Source organism: Penicillium chermesinum (assembly GCF_028974085.1).
Source record: "Penicillium chermesinum strain IBT 19713 chromosome Unknown utg000004l:1.0-3345178.0:1.0-3348027.0, whole genome shotgun sequence".
Lineage (NCBI taxonomy): Eukaryota > Fungi > Ascomycota > Eurotiomycetes > Eurotiales > Aspergillaceae > Penicillium > Penicillium chermesinum.
Genome location: NW_026695314.1, coordinates 664,553 through 684,407, shown reverse-complemented (window position 1 = coordinate 684,407; position 19,855 = coordinate 664,553). Strand labels below are relative to the sequence as shown.

At 51.7% G+C, this 19,855-nt stretch overlaps 8 protein-coding genes across 8 annotated transcripts; 4 read left to right on the top strand and 4 right to left on the bottom strand.

The window, feature by feature from the left end:
- Positions 1-717: 717 nt before the first annotated feature.
- N7468_005147 (uncharacterized protein) lies at positions 718-2,420 on the top strand (the record flags this gene model as incomplete). Its single annotated transcript, XM_058474444.1, has 2 exons — positions 718-757; positions 808-2,420. 2 exons carry the CDS (start codon positions 718-720, stop codon positions 2,418-2,420), a joined length of 1,653 nt encoding a protein of 550 aa, XP_058330184.1.
- A 695-nt stretch (positions 2,421-3,115) lies between these two features.
- Positions 3,116-4,157, bottom strand: N7468_005146 (60S ribosomal protein uL14; the record flags this gene model as incomplete). Its single annotated transcript, XM_058474443.1, has 4 exons — positions 3,116-3,226; positions 3,395-3,641; positions 3,929-3,979; positions 4,144-4,157. 4 exons carry the CDS (start codon positions 4,155-4,157, stop codon positions 3,116-3,118), a joined length of 423 nt encoding a protein of 140 aa, XP_058330183.1.
- A 1,639-nt stretch (positions 4,158-5,796) lies between these two features.
- On the bottom strand, positions 5,797-7,887 carry rpdA (histone deacetylase RPD3; the record flags this gene model as incomplete). The annotated part of the gene is made up of 4 exons (XM_058474442.1): positions 5,797-6,687; positions 6,746-7,287; positions 7,351-7,651; positions 7,708-7,887. 4 exons carry the CDS (start codon positions 7,885-7,887, stop codon positions 5,797-5,799), a joined length of 1,914 nt encoding a protein of 637 aa, XP_058330182.1.
- Positions 7,888-8,502: 615 nt separating this feature from the next.
- On the top strand, positions 8,503-9,763 carry N7468_005144 (proteasome regulatory particle lid subunit RPN11; the record flags this gene model as incomplete). Its single annotated transcript, XM_058474441.1, has 4 exons — positions 8,503-8,571; positions 8,694-8,947; positions 9,022-9,557; positions 9,615-9,763. 4 exons carry the CDS (start codon positions 8,503-8,505, stop codon positions 9,761-9,763), a joined length of 1,008 nt encoding a protein of 335 aa, XP_058330181.1.
- A 246-nt stretch (positions 9,764-10,009) lies between these two features.
- Positions 10,010-10,954, bottom strand: N7468_005143 (uncharacterized protein; the record flags this gene model as incomplete). The annotated part of the gene is made up of 1 exon (XM_058474440.1): positions 10,010-10,954. The coding sequence occupies one exon, from the start codon at positions 10,952-10,954 to the stop codon at positions 10,010-10,012; it is 945 nt and encodes a 314-aa protein (XP_058330180.1).
- A 501-nt stretch (positions 10,955-11,455) lies between these two features.
- N7468_005142 (protein translocase subunit TIM50) lies at positions 11,456-13,169 on the top strand (the record flags this gene model as incomplete). The annotated part of the gene is made up of 3 exons (XM_058474439.1): positions 11,456-11,713; positions 11,781-12,500; positions 12,570-13,169. The coding sequence occupies 3 exons, from the start codon at positions 11,456-11,458 to the stop codon at positions 13,167-13,169; spliced, it is 1,578 nt and encodes a 525-aa protein (XP_058330179.1).
- A 370-nt stretch (positions 13,170-13,539) lies between these two features.
- N7468_005141 (putative C6 transcription factor) lies at positions 13,540-15,809 on the bottom strand (the record flags this gene model as incomplete). The annotated part of the gene is made up of 4 exons (XM_058474438.1): positions 13,540-13,958; positions 14,018-14,153; positions 14,208-15,030; positions 15,106-15,809. 4 exons carry the CDS (start codon positions 15,807-15,809, stop codon positions 13,540-13,542), a joined length of 2,082 nt encoding a protein of 693 aa, XP_058330178.1.
- A 911-nt stretch (positions 15,810-16,720) lies between these two features.
- Positions 16,721-19,396, top strand: N7468_005140 (F-box domain protein; the record flags this gene model as incomplete). Its single annotated transcript, XM_058474437.1, has 5 exons — positions 16,721-16,782; positions 16,862-17,480; positions 17,524-18,588; positions 18,615-18,854; positions 18,902-19,396. The coding sequence occupies 5 exons, from the start codon at positions 16,721-16,723 to the stop codon at positions 19,394-19,396; spliced, it is 2,481 nt and encodes an 826-aa protein (XP_058330177.1).
- Positions 19,397-19,855: the final 459 nt, after the last annotated feature.

Genomic DNA, 19,855 nt, shown 5'->3' with positions numbered 1-19,855 from the left:
TTTTACCCTTTTTGTAAAGCAAAGTGGAGGACTGACTTCTTTTGATAAATTCCATATATTATTCGAACTGTTGGAACAAGCAGGTCTTGATATGAGAGGAAAATAAGACAGAAGCACAGATAGACGTGCTTAAAGTACCTTGAGTATTACTAGTAGCGGTGTTGGAATTGGTTGATGTGGTACTCACCCGATAATAGATCGACAATAAACATTGTCTCAAATAGACTCGTACGGCCTGTTGGTACTAATAGAGGAGGTGTATGGGGAATGTTATTCATATGAGTAGCAGGCTCAACTTATAAAAGCCTACCATTTGGAATACAGATCAATTGGAGTCGAGACGGACTCGAAGTTTTTGATGGCCAAATCTATGGGATCTGCCCATTACGCTGCGGCGCCCCCACAAATTTTTGTTGATCGCCCTTACGGAGATCTCTCCTCTGCACACTCCTTTGGACAGTCCTGTTTTGTATGATGTTATCAACGATTCTTTCTGATTATATCCCTTAATCCTCCCCAACCTAAATCAGCGGCTCCGACAGCCATGTCTCCCCCGCGGGCTGCTGGCTCGCACTCTAGCACTCCTTCTCCCGCTCAGCATAACAGCCACTCTTTACCTATATTTATACCCCGTCTTCAAGGGCTGCGCATTCCCTTTACCTCGAGCACATAGCTCCGAGCAAGACAGTCATTCCGTGATAGACAGATTGCATCAAAATGCCGCCGTCAACACCTTCTTCCAACACCTCGGGGCCCCGTCCGCCGAAGACACCCAACCCGCCATCTTCAGACTCCTAGTCCTCGCAGACCCTCAGTTAGAAGGCGATACCTCCTTCCCACTACCAGAATTCCAGCTTGTCCCCCGTGCACGCTTTCACTGGCGCGCCGTCCAGAATGCAATCACCAACGCCACCACCGCAACTCCCTTCCCCCTCTCCCTCCTAGACCCCCATGTGGTCTCCAACGTCACAACGGGCCTGTGGACGCTCGCAAGCGAAGACATCCCCCGCGCACTCTACGGGGTCCAAAAACGCATCGATCTCCTCGGAAACGACTACTACCTCGCCCACATCTACCGCACCCTATTCTGGTGGACCCGGCCAACTCATACCACTGTCCTCGGCGACCTCATCGGCAGCCAGTGGCTTGACGACGCAGAATTCGACCGGCGCAGCCACCGCTTCTGGAACCGCGTTTTCAAAGGCGGTCTGCGCGTGGACGACGCCCTCACAACCACCGGTGCAGTCCACGGCCCCGGCCACGAGGCTGTATACGAGAAGGCATCCAGCCACCTCGAGCCCCTGGGCCCGGACGCGGACCCGGCATGGGCGCGACGTATTATCAATATCGCTGGGAACCATGACATTGGGTATGCGGGGGATGTCAGCGAGGCGCGCATCGCGCGCTTTGAGCGAGAGTTCGGGCGCGCGAACTGGGATATCCGATTCCAGCATCCGCCGATGCAATTTGGAGTGAACGGGACTGCGGCCGCGCTGCGTGAGACTGTTGCACCGACGCTGCACTTGATTAATATTAATACGCTGGTTTTTGACACGCCTGCGCTGTCGGAGGAGGTGCAGGCGCAGTCGTATGAATACCTTAATGACTTGATTAGCGAGCGGCTGTACGATGTGGAGGATAAGTCGACCTTTACGCTACTTCTGACACATTTGCCGCTTCACAAGAAGGAGGGAATTTGTACGGATGCTCCGTATTTCAGCTTCCATGATGAAGCGGACAAGGAGGGACCGGAGGGGGTTCCGCGCTGGAAAGCTGATGGTCTTAAGGAGCAGAATCACTTGAGTGATTATCTCAGTGCTTCGGGAATCCTGCAGGGCATCTTCGGGCTCAGTGGTGACGAGGATGTCCCTGGTGGTGGCTTTGGTCGGAAAGGCCTTGTGTTGACGGGCCATGATCACACCGGCTGCGATATTATTCACTTTGTGGAGCCATCTGTCCAGGACAATGAAAGCGTAGATTTGGATGGTGAAGCAAACGGCCCAGAGAAGACTTGGAAATGGGCTGCTAGACGCTATTATGAGACCGAGCGTTTCGAAAAAACGCCAAAGGAGACCCCTTCCATCCGTGAAGTGACCCTTCGCTCGATGATGGGCGAGTTTGGTGGTAACGCTGGACTTTTGTCTATTTGGTTCGATGCTCAGCAGGGTGAATGGGACTATGAGATCATGATGTGCCCTGCTGGTGTACAGCATATATGGTGGGGTGTTCATATCCTCATCCTCATCACCTTGGTGATTGGCTCAGCGTGGACCATTCTTGGATTGGTGTCCGGAAAGCCGCAACCTGGCAAGGATTTGGAGAAGCCCAAGATCGGCACATCGAGTGGACATGGTCGTTCGGAGGCAAAGAAGAAGTCCTCGAAAGGACAGGAATCGGTGCGATCTCGCTCTAAGAAATGAGACCACGGAACATCATGACGGCCGAGCTATACATTTGCATTTCCTGTACTATTAGCCTCGTTTTGGATTTGGTTTGGTAATAGAAGGTCATCGACGACCGTTGTGTATACATTTCGGCGATTCATGTAATAGATCGGCTTAACAGACACGGTCAGCGTCGGTATCGCTGTATCTAGACTGGGGCAGGATGCCAGCCTACCACTTACTACTTATTACTACCGATCGACCATATTTTTAGAAAGACCACTCGCTCAAATCCCAGTATCTGGCAGAATACCAAAATCCTAAATGTGCAAAAGCCTACACGATTACGGGTACATAATGTAAAGCCAACAGGTCATCAGATTTCATCAATCAGCCTGAATCCTGGAAAACAAGAACCAAAGGCATCGTAACCAACGGTTCATCTACCACTAGTCGTCCTGCACCAAGGGCGCAGACGGAGACATATGAGTGAAAAGATGTAGAAATTTTCAGTAGTTCCGAGAGTCGTCAAGTGGTTTAAAGAGACGAAAACACGAATGGGAAGGAAAACCGGTTCGAAATAACATAGGTGGATCTCATTTCGTTAAGGTGGACCTCCCCTTTACCCTTTTTTCTCCAACATATGCTTCGTATGCACCCCATTTCGTAGGTCCCAAGGAGTTCAGGTTTGGTATCGTTGATTTTTGGTTGTTTTATTCGAGTCTCTCTCTTTACATGACAACACCGGCGTTGGAGGCGATACGGGGCCACAGCTCAGCAGCCTCCTTACCGACGGGACCGGTGATGGCGGAACCCTTCATCTCACCCTTGTTGTTGACGATCTGCGAAGGAATGTAATTAGCATGGCTCAAATGATATGAAGGTAGCTCCAGAGGGCTTGTGCTTGCAGCATAGCAGAAAGTATGTCATCGGACTCTTCAAAAACTCCTTCAAAAACACACTATTGCGATACCCCGCAACCACTCGCCCTCCACAGAGGGAGTACTCACAACACCAGCATTGTCCTCGAAGTACAGGTAGATACCGTCAGCCCGGCGCCAGGGCTTGCTCTGGCGGACAACGACAGCGGGCATGACCTTCTTACGCAGCTCAGGCTTTCCCTTCTTGACGGTGGCCATGACCATGTCTCCGACACCGGCAGCGGGGAGACGGTTCAGGCGAGCACCAGTACCGGCGACGGCAATGATGTACAGGTTGCGAGCACCGGAGTTGTCGCAGCAGTTCATCACGGCGCCACTGTTGGAGTTTCGTTAGTTCTGGATCCATGCTTTTCGAATTGCGTAGCTATTTCCATGTTGTGCGCCCCGCCCATTGAAAAGTCATTCCGCTCTAGACTGCCGTGCTGTTTTTAATCGAAAAAAAAAATGATGATAATAAAATTCGGCTTTGCCGAGGCGACCGCTTGGTTGGATACCGAAATGACAGAAGCAATTGACACGACCGGGAAGCGTTTCGAATGGCATTCGTAGGCGAGGGCACGTCATGGAAAATTTTTGGAGGTTGTATATCGGGAAATCACGTACGTAGGCAGACCGAGGGTCATCTTCAGCTTGTTGCCGGCGGCACCGCCACGACTGTAGCAGAAACGTTAGTATTGGAGCTCTTTCCCGCGGATGTTGTCGTCCATTTCCAATCCTTCGCGAGCTCAAAGTGGTTTGATGGGCTTCGGATGTCGAGACTCGCGGGAAGATTGGCGTGGATTAATGGACAGAGAACGTTGGATGCAGGGTATGCTTACCCTCTCTTAGACATGTTGGCTGAGTATGGGGGGTTGTCGGGTTAGGCGAAAAGAGTTGGCGACTGAAGGTCAAGACGGAGTCGAAGAACGTCCACAGTGGTTTCTCGCTTGTGCGTCCAAAGTGGAACAAAAATCTTGGCGCAAGGTCCACGTTTATTGGTCAACGGTTTTGCCCTAGGGCTAGTCCTGATTTGGAGTGACACCTGAGGCATGAAGTGGTCCCTTCACGTGATTATATATGTCATCATACGAATGTTTGGTTAGTTACTACTTCATGCTACCAAACTTTCTGCTTTAAGAGCGATGAAAATGAAGATCATGAAACGGGGCTAAGGTACTTCCGTCTATTGCTTGAGCGGCTGGACACTCAACTAGAGTCCTGAAGTAGGGCTCTGAATGTAATACAAATGAAAATATCGGTATCAGATAGACAACCGAAACATCTTAGGACACCAAGCTTCCCGTCGCTGAAGCGATTGGAGGTCTCTTGTGCTGCTTACCAGGCAAACAAAGTACCACTTCCACCTGGGCCTCTAGGCTCAATGATGAGAGTTCGTTCGCTCTTGCAATTTGTGGAATCGGAAGTACCGCAAGTCAGTCCAGCGGCTTGGTATTTGGTCACCGCAAGGCGAATAATTCGAGAATCAGAATCGTTGTTGTAATCAAGGGGAAGCTTTAGATAGCTACGAGGATATATGCTTTTGCCATCTCGGCCCAGACTCCGATGACTGAAGCTGGAATCGTACAGAGCAGCCCATGATTGACGAGGAGAGGTCCTCCAGGGTGGGTGGACGGCTGGCATTGGTACGTGGAATGAATTGGAATGGATCATTCTCACAGGAGAAAGCTCTCCCAGATTCCTTTGGAAGGGTTGTGGGGCTATTATCAGCGGCCGACCATTTGCAGGCCCCCGTGGAGCGACAAAAGAGCCGCACCAGACTGATCGTCTCCACAGCTGTGAGGATCAACACAACAGCTTTCCAGATCCTCAACCCAGCTTGGCACTTCGCCACCGGCGCTTTTTTCTTCCATTTGGGGTGTGATAGGTCTTGAGCAGCTGATAGCCAAGGCGCAAGAGCCTCGAAGAGATTCGAACTTGAATTCGACATATGCAAGGTGCCAAGGTTTGATCTCCCCTCTTTGACGAAGTATATTATCCACCACCTGGGCACCTGGGCATCCAGGACTACAGTAATCTCATGCCAATAGGCTGAAAGATTATCTCAAATGAAGCAACCTAGGCCTCATATCACTATCACCGAGCCTAGGATAGGAGCTACTCTTCCTTTTTTTGGAAGCTCTGCAGCCTGTTGCACATCTCAGCGGTAATTGTTCGAAGATTTGATACCTTGATAACCTTAAGCGCTTGGACCAATGGTCGTAAAGATGATTCGAACAGATTGAACTCGTGCAAGCCAGCTACGTTTAGAGCTTCCGAGGATTTCGAGTCGTTACTTCCAAACATTTGAGATACAGGTACTACTAATCTTCCAATCTTTAATATACGCCCATCGTAACGCTCGAATGAAAAAGAGTGATATGAAAGGAAAAGATACAAAACTGATTGTAGCCTGTCCTAGCTACGTAAACACCTGTCTGCCCGTGCCTATTACGCCTGACCCCAATACCAGTAATGATTTGAGCGAGAGCCGCTCACTCCTCCTTCATGGCAGGAGCTTCCCCAGTCGCTGGGGCCGATTCCTGGGTCCCAGGTTCGACAGTGGCCGCAGGCTTCCCGAATCCCTCTGCACCCCCGGTGGCGGCGGCAGAAGAGCCATTCGCAGGCGAGGGGCCGCCCCGATGAGGCGACACAGGAGCGTTCCGGACATTGTTGTCCAGGTCCGTGGGTTCGAGCTTTTGCTCGACCTCTTCGGCCAACGCTGCCTCGGCCACTGGGTCCGCATCCTCCATTGCGGTGTCCTCGTCCTGGACAGGAGGCGACCGCTGCCGAGACGCAGCAGCCGAACCACCCTTCTCCTCGTCCATCATTTGGTCGGTGTCAGCAGTAGTATTCTGCCCGTTGAAAGCGCCGGTAGTGCCGGATGCTTCGGGTTCGGTACGGGGGATGTCGTTCATCTTGGTGTCCAGGCCAGCGTCAAGCTCGCCATCGGCGACAGATGAGCCCTCCTGCGGGGTGGCAACACCACTGTCCAAACCCGAATCATCTATGTTTCGGTAGTTGACCTGGTTTCGGCGACGGAGGACGTTTGGTTGGCGACGAACGCCATTGCGCGCATTCTCCTCCTCGTCCTCGCTGTCGCTCAGTTCACCAACCTTCTCCACGTACTGGTCGAAGCGGCGTTGAGTGAAACGCTTGTCCTTGTTTTCGTCCTCATCGAGATCATCAAGGACGTCATCGGCTTCATCGTCAATGCCTTCCACCAGTGGGTTGCGGGGAACATCGGTCATTTGGACGGACGGCGCAAATGCAGTGCGCTTGAGGTTCTCGATGACCTGGTTTCGGATCTTGTCCAGATATTCCTTGGTGTTCGCATTGTCCATGTTGGAAGGACGAACATCAAGTTCATAGTCTGGAGCAAAATACTATGAATTTTGTTTAGTGCATGTTGATAATCAGGAGGGGGGAGCGGGGATCAAGTACCTCGTAATAGTCGTTATAGGGCAATTCGGAGCCCAGATTATCGCCGACCAAGATACCGGTCTCATAGGCCCAGGTACGCGCGACATTGCGCATAGTATAGCCACCACCGCCAAGAACTAGCACTGGCAGATCGAAGCTCTTCACGAATCTGACACAGTTGGCGTGGCCGCGCATGCTGAGGTTGAAACAGCCCAGACGATCGCCCGACAAACTGTCGCCACCGCACTGCAGAACCACAGCTTCTGGGCGGTACCATTCCATCACACTCTTAATCACAGGCTCGAAAATGCTCTTGAAAGAGGCGTCGTTGATACCGTCGCGCAAGGGGAAGTTGACAGCATAGTATTTTCCTGAGCCGACACCGATATCTCGGAGCTCACCCGTACCAGGGAAGTACTCTCCGTACTTGTGGAATGAAACCGTCATCACACGGTCTGTAGTGTAGAAGGCCTCCTCGACACCATCGCCGTGGTGAACATCAATATCAATGTAAAGCACACGCTGCTTGAACCGTAAGAGCTCGAGGATACCGAGCACAATATCTTCAGATTGTGTTAGCCATCAAAGTTCTTCTCTACCAGCATGAGAAAACCAATGCGACATACCATTGACGTAGCAGAAGCCGCTAGCCTCGCTTTTCTTAGCATGGTGAAGGCCTCCAGCCCAGTTGACTGCAACATCACATTTGTTGCGATTTAGACGGGCAGCACCCTCCATACTGCCACCAGCACTGATACCGCAGAATTCGAACAGACCATCAAATACCGGACAGTCGTCACCCACGTTGTATCGGCTCTGTTCCTTGCCGAACTGGTCCATATTGTCCGGAGTCACTTTGGAGAGAAAGTCGATGTACTCGTCTGTGTGGAACTGGGTCATTTCATATCTCGATGCAGGCTTGGCACGCTGTGTAGATGTTGTCAGTCTGGAAGATACAATTGCGCGTAGCGGGGGAACCGTACATAAATTTCCATTTTCTTGTACAAGCCGTAGTTCATGACCAAGCTGTGGGTCATGCGTATACGGTGGGGCTTCATGGGGTGCCCAGAGACGTAGGCATAGTTTCCCACATCCGAGTCGTAGAAGTAGGCGACTCTTTTATTGTTGGCACCGGTGCCATTAGCCAGAGGCTCGGCAGCCATGGTGTATGCGATTTGAGGAAACTCTGGTGCTATAGGCGAGTGATTGCAGGGCCTGAGAAGTAGAGAGGAGAAAGGTTGGGAGAGGGGTTGGGGGACTCGAGAATGTGTGTAGGAAAGGAGGGCTTGCGAGTAGTTAAATGAATGGATATTAGTTCACAACCGCAGCTGGCCCACTTCCTAAAACGGCGTTGATCAGGTTTAGGGCAGAAATCTTGAGCCTTGCAGCTAATGCCTGTGTAGATTAGCTCAATTATAGCAGCAATCTGGACCAGGCTTGCTCATACTGCGCTAGAACCGAATACGGGAGAAGCGTAGAGGAATCAATCGCGGCGTTGGAAAGCAAGCGCGGGCAGAACCTTCCAGACCGCCTTCGTCAGTCGAGCTTCTCGGCAAGATGTAACTTGCGGCCAAAACACCTGGTCATTCGCTCTTCTTTGCGATACCTCTCTCTGCTTCCCTTTCATCGTGAAGTTGTAAATTTTCTGCCTCGCTTGAAAATCAGCCAAAACTTTCTCGGTTTAATCGAATCGCTTCCTCGCCAGTAGCTTCCACTCAGGAAGCTATCATCCCTCATTCATCTTCACCTCCCATCTACCTCGATTCTCTCAGACCACCATGGATCGTCTCAACAGAATGCTGCAGGCTGCCCAGGGCATAGGAATGGGTGGCGGTGCCCCCGGTGGTGTAAGTCAATAAGCCAGGCACTAGCGGTGCTGCCATCGCCTCTCTTGATCAGCAATTATGATCAAAGCACTGGCACGTATGGCACCATCTAGCTCCAAATAAACTAATAATCTATTGTGTAGGATACGCCAAACTTGATTGATAACTCCGAAACCGTTCACATTTCTTCCCTTGCACTATTGAAGATGCTGCGACACGGCCGCGCGGGTGTGCCGATGGAGGTCATGGGTCTTATGTCGGGAGAGTTCGTCGATGAATACACAGTCCGGGTGGTCGACGTTTTCGCCATGCCCCAAAGTGGTACTGGTGTCAGTGTCGAGGCCGTCGACCCTGTATTCCAAACAAAGATGATGGAGATGCTCCGCCAGACAGGCCGGTGAGTCAGGCCTATTGTTCCGATGGGCCCTAGACCGTCATACTGATTAATTCTTTTTCATTATTATTATCTAGACCAGAAACCGTCGTCGGATGGTATCACTCGCATCCTGGTTTCGGCTGCTGGCTCTCGTCGGTCGATATAAACACGCAGCAATCATTCGAGCAACTTACTCCCCGTGCCGTCGCCGTAGTCGTCGATCCCATTCAATCCGTGAAGGGCAAGGTTGTCATTGATGCGTTCCGTCTTATCCAGCCTCAGACCGTGGTCATGGGCCAAGAACCCCGGCAAACAACCTCCAACTTGGGACATCTGAACAAGCCCTCCATTCAAGCCCTCATCCACGGTCTCAACCGCCACTACTATAGCATCGCAATTGACTACCGGAAGACTGGATTGGAGGAGAACATGCTGATGAATCTACATAAGCAAGTTTGGACCGAGGCCCTACAGATGAACGACTTCCACGAGGAGGGCCACCATAATGTGGAGCAGATGAAGCAACTTGTCAGCCTCGCTGAGGGTTACGAAAAGCGAGTGAAGGAAGAAACCGAGCTAAGCAAGGATCAACTAAAGACGCGATATGTTGGAAAGGTGGATCCCAAGAAGCGTACGTTCATATGACCCCGCTATTACGAAATTACCGAATGCTAACATCAAACCATAGACATCGAAGATGTGAGCCAGCAATTGATTGAGGATAACATTGTCGCTGTCTCCAGGCAAATGATTGATAAGGAGGCATCGGTTGCCCGTCAGTCATCGAACCAAGATCGAGCCAATGGCGCTTCGATGGACGTGGATGAAGAGCTCTAGAGTTAGATTATGTGACACCTACAGAAACGCTCTAATCACGACCTCTTTTTCCATTTGACAAATCATACACGTTCTCAAGGGTATTTTCGTTTAGTCTTTCGGATTGTCCTTTCCTTCTCACTATCTCAATAAGGACATTTCCATGTAAGCTAAAATATGTACTGTATGGGTCTATGAACGCCTTGCAATGTATCTACGGCTTCTTCGAATAATCATGTCACATCCAATATCGTATATCCTGTAGCACTAAAACCCACCGAGACTGACAGACTGAAAGGACTTGTTGAGCTCATCAACCGAGCCAGATCCAAACCGGGACCGGAACTTGTCAAGAGCTTCATTCTTAGCCGCCTCTTTAGCCGCCTCTTCTGCTTCCTGTTCAAGTTCCTCGAATCCCTTGGTACCGAAATCTGTCCAGCCTCTCTCAGGGCCCCAGAACACTCCCAGCCCAGCCTTCTGAGTCTCCAGAAGGAGTCTGCTCATGAGTGACCCGTCTTTTTTTACAGATGGATAGGCGTCAAATTCCACATGCTCTAATGCGGGCAGTTGTTCGAGAATCTCACGCATCAGCCGCCCCGAAAACTCGGTATAATATTCTCTGGATATTCGGAAGCCCTCAAAAATAGGCTGAGAAGGATCACACTCAACGAAAACCTTCAGGGTGCGAGTGAGGACCATATCCTGGAGGCCGAGACTCTTATCCACAGTCCACGACTTGGGTGGATTTGTCCAACTATTCCCCAGAATCAGTTCGATCGTAGTAACCAAGGAGCGGTGGCGGCGGGGTAGAGAGCGAACGGTCGGCCTGCGTGAGAAGTCCTGCACGGGAAAGACCCGGAAAATCTGAGTCGAGAAAAAGTAATGGCTCGCTTCATCATGGATGCGGCGCGAGACGAGGAACAAGGCTATGCGCACCGATGCCGGGGCCAAGGGCTTTGATTTCTTCGCGGAGGCGCCCACGGTGCCTCGATTTTGCCGGGCAGTCTTGCGCGTGGGCGTGAATAGGACGAGATGATAAATCTGCAGCCGGATCTCTGACGGTAGATCAAGGAACCGGAATGGCTGTTGAGGGATCTTGGAGCTTGTTTTGGGCCTTGGCTTCTTCTCTTCTTCTGAAACATCGTCGCCCATGTAAAAGTCCGAGGCATTCTCCGCCCTCTTGGCGGCTTTTTTGGCGGCTTTGGCGCTCATGATGAGATGAAAGGTGTATAAAGTCTAAAATATACGCGGCACGAGTCTAGGGTTTGGCACGAAGTTCATTTTTGCAAGCAAGCATGGTCTTTGGGGAAAACACAGCGCTTCGAAATGCTAGGTAAGAGAGAAAAACCTGGAAAAGAAATTGTGTCCCACGAACGGAGCTACAGCTTCATAGGCAAAACCTTTGCTGCGGCTCTTGGATGTGGGATCAGAAGCAAGCTTCCTCGGTCTCCCCAGCTATTTCAACCCGGCACACATGTGAGGAAAAGGCGTGAAGGGTCAAATTAACGACTGGGTACAACTTTCATGGTGAAGAAGAAAAGAAGGGAAAGGAACCTTCGAACGGGTTTTGGAGGCCAAATTGCGCTCTTGGGCGGTGTGCACCGCCCTAGATGGTCCGCGCCGACTTTTCTGCGGACTACCCGGGCCTCTCGAAGGACCCTTGAGATCGTAAATCTCGACATGATTGCATCGGTGCTTCATTAATACCCAATCATGCTCAGCCGCGCAGTACTGCCTCTAGCGAGGCCCAACGTCTTTGCCTCCGCCTCTGCCGTCAGAGTTTCGGCGCTGGCCGCCCAACGGCCGCGATGGTACGCGAAGGCCAAGGGCAAGAAGTATGATCCCAAACCTGGTTCTACTATCAAGCAACGTGTACCTCCAGCACAATCTCAAGGGTCCCAGGAAAGCCAGCATGCGAAAGAACAGCCCGAGTTTGAGACTGCGGCTCAACCCGAAGCTGCGTCTTCTTCGGTGAGATCATACACTCCATTCCATCAAATGCGAGTACGGACATCGCTAATTGATCATTTCTGTGCAGCCTGAAGCCGAAATTAATGAAACCCCCTCAAAGCCGCTTCCTGATTTGACCCAGGGTATTCCTTCCACACTTGCCGCCGAGCTCGAAGGACGCCATAGGAAGACCGGAGGTCTGAATCTTACAGAAGACCCAACCCAATCCGAAGAGTATAGCGAGACAGATGGCCGGGGTGGTGGTGACTACCCCAAGGGCGGGTACGAGACTTCTCTTGACCGTCGCAAGGCTCGCATGGCCAACATCATGTACGCCGTGATGTTAGCCACCGGTATCGCAGGAGCGGGCTACTTGGGACGCAACTGGGAATCGGAGGAAGAGGCGCGCCTGCACCCGCAAGCCCCATCTGGCTGGGGTATTGGCTTATGGTATGCCCGTGTCAAAGCACGTCTTGATGGCCTCACTAGCTACTACAAGGACCCTACTTTCGAGAAGCTGCTTCCTGATGAGGACCCTTCTCAGCGTCAACCCTACACGCTGGTACTCAGTTTGGAGGATCTCCTCGTCTTCAGCAAATGGGACCGTGAGCACGGATGGCGTGTGGCCAAGCGTCCTGGTCTCGACTACTTCCTGCGCTACCTCAACCAGTACTACGAGCTTGTTCTTTTCACCAGCGTCCCTAGTATGATGGCTGATCAGGTTCTCCGCAAGCTTGACCCTTACCGTATCATCCGTTGGCCCCTGTTCCGTGAGGCTACCCGCTACAAGGATGGCGAGTATATCAAGGTAAGCTTCCCTTTGCTTCCCGTCTGTTCAATATGGCATTATATATATTAACGTTCATTTCTCTCAAAGGATCTGTCATACCTCAACCGTGACCTGTCCAAGGTTATTCTCATTGACACCAAGGAGGAGCATGCCCGCCTACAACCCGAGAACGCCATTATCCTGAACAAGTGGGAAGGAAACCCCGGGGACAAGACGCTGGTCGGACTCATCCCGTTCTTGGAGTACGTTGCCGGCATGGGTGTTGAGGATGTCCGCCCACTCCTGAAGTCATTTGATAGCTCCAAGGGCAACGATATTCCTGCCAAGTTTGCCGAGCGAGAAAAGGCCTTGCGCGAGCGCTTCAATAAGATGATGGAAGAGGAGAAAAAGAAGAAGCCTGCCTTCACCATGGGCAGCGTGATCTCGGCCTTAGGCTTGAAGACTAGCGACTCTGGCGCTGGCTCAACCGAGGGCAAGATGCCATGGGATCTTCTCCGCGAGCAAGGCCAGAAGAATTACGAGCTCATTGAGCAGCAGATCCGTGAGAACGGAGAGACCTGGCTCAAGGAGATGGCCGAAGAGGAGGAGAAGGCTCGCCAGGAGCAGATGAAGAGCATGAAGGGCTCTTTCACTGGCATGTTCGGTGCTCGCAGCGAGAAGGATAAACTTGGTTGCTATCTACTGTGAAGGCTCGATTGCTGCATTATGGAGAAATAATTTTGCCTTTTTCTCCTTCCTCTCCCAACTCATCATTTTTGGGGTTTGTCTTTTTGCGTCATGTACTGGCAAGGGGCGGTTCATTAGATGGTTTGGTTTCATTCTGTGCATTCGTTTCCGGAATGACTGTAAAATAGCGCTTGGTGTCTTATTCTCATCTTTCTTCATTATTTATGTATAAAATTTGGCCAGCTGCTTTAATATGAAGATATTTGAGACTGATGGAATGTTCTATTCCACGTGTGCTTGGTTGCTGGGTGCACAGTAAACCCTTGGGTATATGCGGTGTTGGAAATTAAGAATACAGAGAAAGCAAGACGCAGAGATTAATTGCCAGCGTCTATGGCAGGTTAACGTCTTGAAAAACAGAAACATCCCAGATCCCGGTCATGTCGAAGGGGAAACCATCCATCGTCCCAAATGTATTAGAGATAGACATCATATCATCGACGATGTCGTTGTTGGTTTGTGTCTCAGGCAAGGAAATGGCTGCAGGGTTAACCAACCCATTATCAGCGAGTCCATTGGAAAGTGTCTGATCCATGCCAGTGCCAGTCCCTGGAAGACGGTGCATGATTCTCTCGCAGTGATCGAGACACATATCAGCCACGTCCCAGTCCTCTTCTTGTTGCACACGTCGCAGGACATTGCGCAGTGTTTCGACGTTTGCGAGGCACGAGCGCGCGATTTCGGTATCGCTTGTCTCCAGGGCGCAGCGGACGAGAAGCGTCGCGGTAGAAGTAAGGTGGAATGCACTATCTATAAGGCTCGATTAGTCTGAATCAATACTCATACTAGGGCGAATGTCCGTGACGTACATGGCAACCAGAATTCTTGGAAGTTCTCTTTGCGTAAAGATGTGATGAATCGCACGATATCCTCTGCCGATCGTCGACATTCGGTCTGGAAGTACCGACGAGCTTCAGGATTTTCAGATTCAGCATTGTTGACCTCCTGCTTATCGATGTGAGTTAATGTACTATAGAAGGGCCATTGGAAATGTCTTACATTCAGCTCCACTCGACTGACAAGCATCTTGACGGCCAAGTATGCAAGCTGCAAGCTGCTCGATCCAGCGAGCTGTTCGCCCCGGGTATGGGCTGCTGGGCTTTTCAGCCAGTCTGGAAGCGAGTCCTCCCACATGTCTAAATCTGTCCGAATTTGGCGAAGCTTTTTTGAGCTCTCTCGAGCAGGCTTGGCCTGGAGGCCATAGACAAGAGGAAGTAGCTCACCCAAGATCTCTGTCAGTTTACACAGCGCAATATGGCAATGAGCTGCCCGCACACGCTCGGTGGTTCGCACGTGCTGGGGCACTAACCCATCTACGGTCGGCAGAGGCACATCGTACTGACTCTTAGCAATTTGAGGGGGCACACCATGACCGAAGCTTCCCCACCGGTCGTGGATTACAACACCCCACCAGAGCCGGATTCGATGATCTTTCTCTTGCTGTGAGAGCTTCCAATTACTGGGGTCGCGGTTAAGCCCAAGGCAGTTTGCTAGTGAGAGCATGCGTCCACAGCTGATAGCATTTCCTGTCATGGAAAAGATTGGTCGGCCCGTCAGATCAATCAAGGCAGCGCTGATCGTTGAAAGCCCAGGCGCCGTGAAGTCTTCGTGTAGAGCGGCAACGGTCATGTTGACGGCATACCGAACATCTGGTTTTGGGTGGCATGCGAGCTTCGGGGTATGTTTCCAGTAAACCAAAGACATTGAGTAGACTTGGCATAGTAGAGAGGCAGGTGGGTCTTCCAGGTTTTCGTCAATATAAGATTCCCAGAAGGATTCGCCGTCGAAGATAGGGAAGGCGGTATTTAAGCGGTCAATAAAGCTATCAGATATCCAAGTCAGCATCTCAATCTTGCTCCGTGCTGCGATGGCAGTCAATTCTGCAGTCAATTCTTACAGTCGCACGAGGTCATGCTTGAATGGACCCAGAATCTGTTCCAAAATTTCCTTCTGATTCTCACCGGGGGGCACGCCCATCCGCATACCCTTCCTCCGCCGTGAGACCGTAGTATACAGAACCGGTTTCCTGGGATCACTTGAATAGATGTTGTATGGGTTGTTAGGTTCCTCAGAGAGACTCGACCTCTCTGGCGGCATGTGCTTCTCAATGACCTGTGCATCCTCCGCCACCATGGGCCCTACAATAAGAACTGACTCATTATGGCGATCGTCGTCGTAGTTTTTGCGCCGTGAGTCACTTTCGCGGCGACCGGAAGACGAATTTGTGCCGTGAGGACTGGGACCGTTGATCGGTCCCCGACCCTGTATGTGTCCGCTCGAAATAGGTGATCTGTCGGTGCTCCGCTTGCGTTTATGCCCCGAGACCGGTTCCACCGGCTGGGCTCCCGGCCATGGTTTTGTATCGGGGGCGCTAATCGTCGACGTTTCTGCGCCAGCCTCTTCTTGGTAGTGGCAGTCGGCACCCTGCACGCGACACAGAAGGCATGACTGGCCCGGAATATCGACCGTACAGCGGGACTTGCGCTTGCGACACAGATCGCACGCGCGGACCTTGTGCGATCGGTAGGGCCGCGCGCCGGCATTGAAGCCGGGCGAGGGCAATTTGGAGGACGGATTGACTTGAACGGCTGCTGGCGACATGATATGCAGCCGAGTTGGACTCAACTATGTGCAGGAGGGGAGGTTGAGCAAAGTGAAATCTAGACTACAAAAAAAAGCCGGGGACTTTCGGAGAAGGCCGATCTGTCAGACACCGGTGAGGGGTAGAAAAGGGCCGAGTGCGGCGGAGAACGTGGATAATTGGTCCAAGGGAAAAGAAACCCGTGGATCAGTGAGCTTTAAGCTTCATGGCTCTCAGGACAGGCTATGGCGATACACCGCGTGGAGGGCTCTTGAGATCAATATAAATTTCTGCTAGAACTACAGGCTGCAAGTTCCCCGAATTCGGAGATGGACGAGTTGAGCCGCTAACCCCATTGGGGAATGGCAGGCGATAACAACAGCTTGAATGATAAGAAAGGATCACGAGACCCCCAGTCCATATTCGACGTTATACGATATGCTCTCCTCGGCCCACTTAGGGTTCAGTGGTGCGTAGTCCCACCGCTTCTTTGCGGTGCTGGCTACTCGGAGCTGTTCCGAGGTCATGGAATTAGTAGAAAATTAGTAGGAAATTATTGGCTTATCGATTTTGCGAAGTCCTTTCTGAAGGTTTCCCACCGCGGGCGTAAAAGCTAATTCCTATAGAGACTCCAGAGCGCATTTGCAGATAGAGTCAGACGGGGTTCCCACACCAAGGGGGGCTCTGCAGCAATCAGTCCTGGAAAGAGCCCAAATGTTCAAAACAAACAGATAATGAAGACGGCACAGATCGAAGGACCGTAAGAACTAACGTTAATCGACGCGGGGAACGCTGAGTCAGAAACACGTGCAGGCTATTTATATCGCAGGCAAAGATCGACGCTTCATGAGGCTGGCAGCACCGCCAACCGCAGGGTTTCTACATCCTGGTGGCCGTACCAAAGTCCGTATGTCGGCAGTCGCTGGTGACCATGGAGGATGCCTCCTCTCATTCCCGCGCTTTTGATCGGCTGCCCCCAAACATCATTGAACAGTAAGTCGCGTCCATCTTTAGTCCTTCGGGGGCGTAACTCTTTTAGGCGAAGTGGCCTTTTCAGTTGACCCCAGGCTAGCATTCTGTATGCTGCGGATGCCAACACCTTTGCGTCTCTAGCCCTGTTGAATTCTCAATGGAGGCAGATCTCCGAGTCCACTGCTCTGTATTCCCATCAATTATCGAAATGTCCAACGTTTCTGTGGTCACGCGGGGTAGCTCCCGCGCTAGAGTCCGATGGCTTAACGTCCCTCAAGCGTCGATTTCTTGAAGAAGTCCGCCGAAATGCATTCGATGTGTTTTTGCGACCCCGTAAGACCCTGGTCCGACTGATATCCAGTTCTATGAGCTCCTCCACGGCCTTTCCGAACGGCGAGGTCTTTCGCTTTTCCTTTTCGGCTAATGGCCATATGGTTCTATGCATCAGCTCCTCTCGAATTGTGGTGATAGCATTGGCTGCGGACCCGGTGGCCGTCAAACATGAGTTTCAGACGCGGCGCCGACCCCTTGGAGCTACGATTGTCGACGATGGTTCCTTGCTCGCCGTTTTGTCGTCCTCGCACCGGGTCAATATCTACAGGCTTTCCAATGATGAAGTCAAACAGATACAGTCGATAACGTTGAATGACGCCCCACGAGACCTGGCATTCTCGCCCACTGGAAGCGTTTTAGCGTTGTCATACGAGCGCAACATAGAGGTTCACGCTGTCGGAGAAGAGGTTCTATCAACTGAAAGACGAGCCGCGCGCTGCCTTCGAGTCGATGCGCTGGCATTTTCCCCCTGATGGATCATTGTTGCTAGGATCATCAGTGGATCGTGAGCATGATGGACTGGTCACAATATCGGCACCCTTCTATACCGAAACAGGCGACGATGCTTCGCCGGAAGAAATCCAAATGCGTATGTGGACTACGCAAATCCTGTTTCCAGAAATGGCGCAGGATTTGACCCATGCCTGCTTGATTTCGGAACATGATGAAGGAGACGATTCCTGGATTCTAGCCTATGACGTCCCATTAGCGGCATTCAAAGCCCTCAAAGTCAACAATGTCAATGCGGGTAGAGTCTATTTTGCCAGTCCTTTTCTTGATGAGGAATCTCGTGAGATGCTTCCCACGATGTTGCCTACAACGGACCAAGCCGGCGAGCTTGCTGCGTTAGGATTCCAGGATTCAAAATTATGGCTTTACGGTATCCCTAAGAATCTGGATGTCGCTTCGGTAGAATCATCTGCCGGTTCAGTTAGCAATGGCAGAACTTGGATGGGCGGTACTCACCACAGTGCTGGGCACGCGGCTCCTCGCGATAACCTTGCACAGCTGAACAAAATAATTCCACAGTCCAAGGTTTTAGTCCGTGGTCGTCCCATAATGGATATCAGCGGGATCACATCGGCCCGATGGATACACTCTGCATCTTTGGTAAAGCCCAAACGCCGCCTTGTTGCAGTAGCTCCCGGTGGAGTGCGACCTCAAGTCTTTGGCGATGAGGATGTCCCCGTGGATGGCGGAAGAATCCTCATCCTCGATTTTGAGCGAACCACCACCAATGGCGGAGAAGAGGAGCTCGACATTGAAATAGGCGAGACATACGCCAAGATGCTCAAGGAGCCGGATTCTTCTTTAGATACGGAGGTTGAACTGGAACGGAGGCGCACACGTTTAGTCCGTAATGATACGGAGGTGGCGGTCCCGGGACTTCAACGTCGCACGTCAAGAGCTCCAAACCACAACCAGCAGCGCAATAGTCTTGTAGTGCCTGCAATGCCGACCTCCCCCGCCGGTGTCGTTGCGAGCAACGGCGTTGTTGATATCCTTACGATAATACCCAGCCACGCTCTCAAGACACGCTTCGCCGTGCTGCTACCGCTGCCGCCTCGACACGAGGACGCTATGATCCCCGCTACCGCAACAGCCCTAGTCGTCGTCAAATACCGCATGAGAGCGATGCTGATAATTGGGTGCCCCCTCCACCCCCCTACAAGCGCGAGGCCGATGAGCCCCTCCCAGACCACTTGCGAGAAACTCTGCTGCCCCCCCAAGATTCAGCCTCCAACCAAATCACACCAAGAGTGCAGGATTCCCGCCCCCGTCCCCAATCTGCCATCTTATTCCCTAGGCTATCCATCCGCCGCACAGGTCGAAACGGACGAAATGTGATTTCGGGGTGGACGAATGGCTATCAACGGGAGAGGACCCTTTGTCTGGAATTGGGTCTCTTCCCCAGCAGATACTAGCGAACCCTGCGAGCCGTATCGCCTCCACACAACCACTCCCAACCCTGGCAATCCACCCTGCGGAACTCCAAAATCATGGCCCCTTGCATGCACCCTCATTAGGCGCTACCGTCCTGGGCGAAAACTACTTCTCCTATGCCGTCTCCTCTCCCAACCTGCTTCATATCCCTCAACCACAGGGGGATGGCCTCGACTCTGCAGATGATGATGAGAATATTCCCGCCCGACAGCGCTCTTTCCGCAGGCGTGTTTCAACTGAACCGACTAGCTTGCCGCCACCATCAAACGAGGAGTGGCGCCGGCGTATTGAGGATTGGAATGAACATACCATCCGGGAGCGAAGCCGGAAAAAGCGTGGCAAGTGTGTTGTCATGTAGCGTGTTTAGGCTCTAATCTTTGATTTATAATACCCTCGTTCAAATAGAGCCATTTCGAATTCCACTAAAGCCATGTTCAAGTTTTCAAACGTGGAGTTTCATCAGAATAAGTACCAGTAGAAGTCCTTGTAACGATTTCCAGGATGACATTAGAAGCATTGGCTAATCACGCAATCTATATACGTATAAGAGCGAGGAATAAAAGCAACTATTAATCAGAAATTACCAGAAAAACAGAATGAAATCAAGTCGTGAACCACAGTGTTACCAAAAGGTATTGTATCCCTCACTTGCGCAAGCAACCCTAAGCAAAATCCCGTGGGCTTAACTACCACCTGGGACGAAAAGCGTTAGCAATGGAACCTCACCTCCTCAATTTCAATAACTCAACTTCCACCACAACCACCGCCTCCTCCGCCGCCGCCGCAACCTCCTCCTCCGCCACCGCCGCAACCCCCC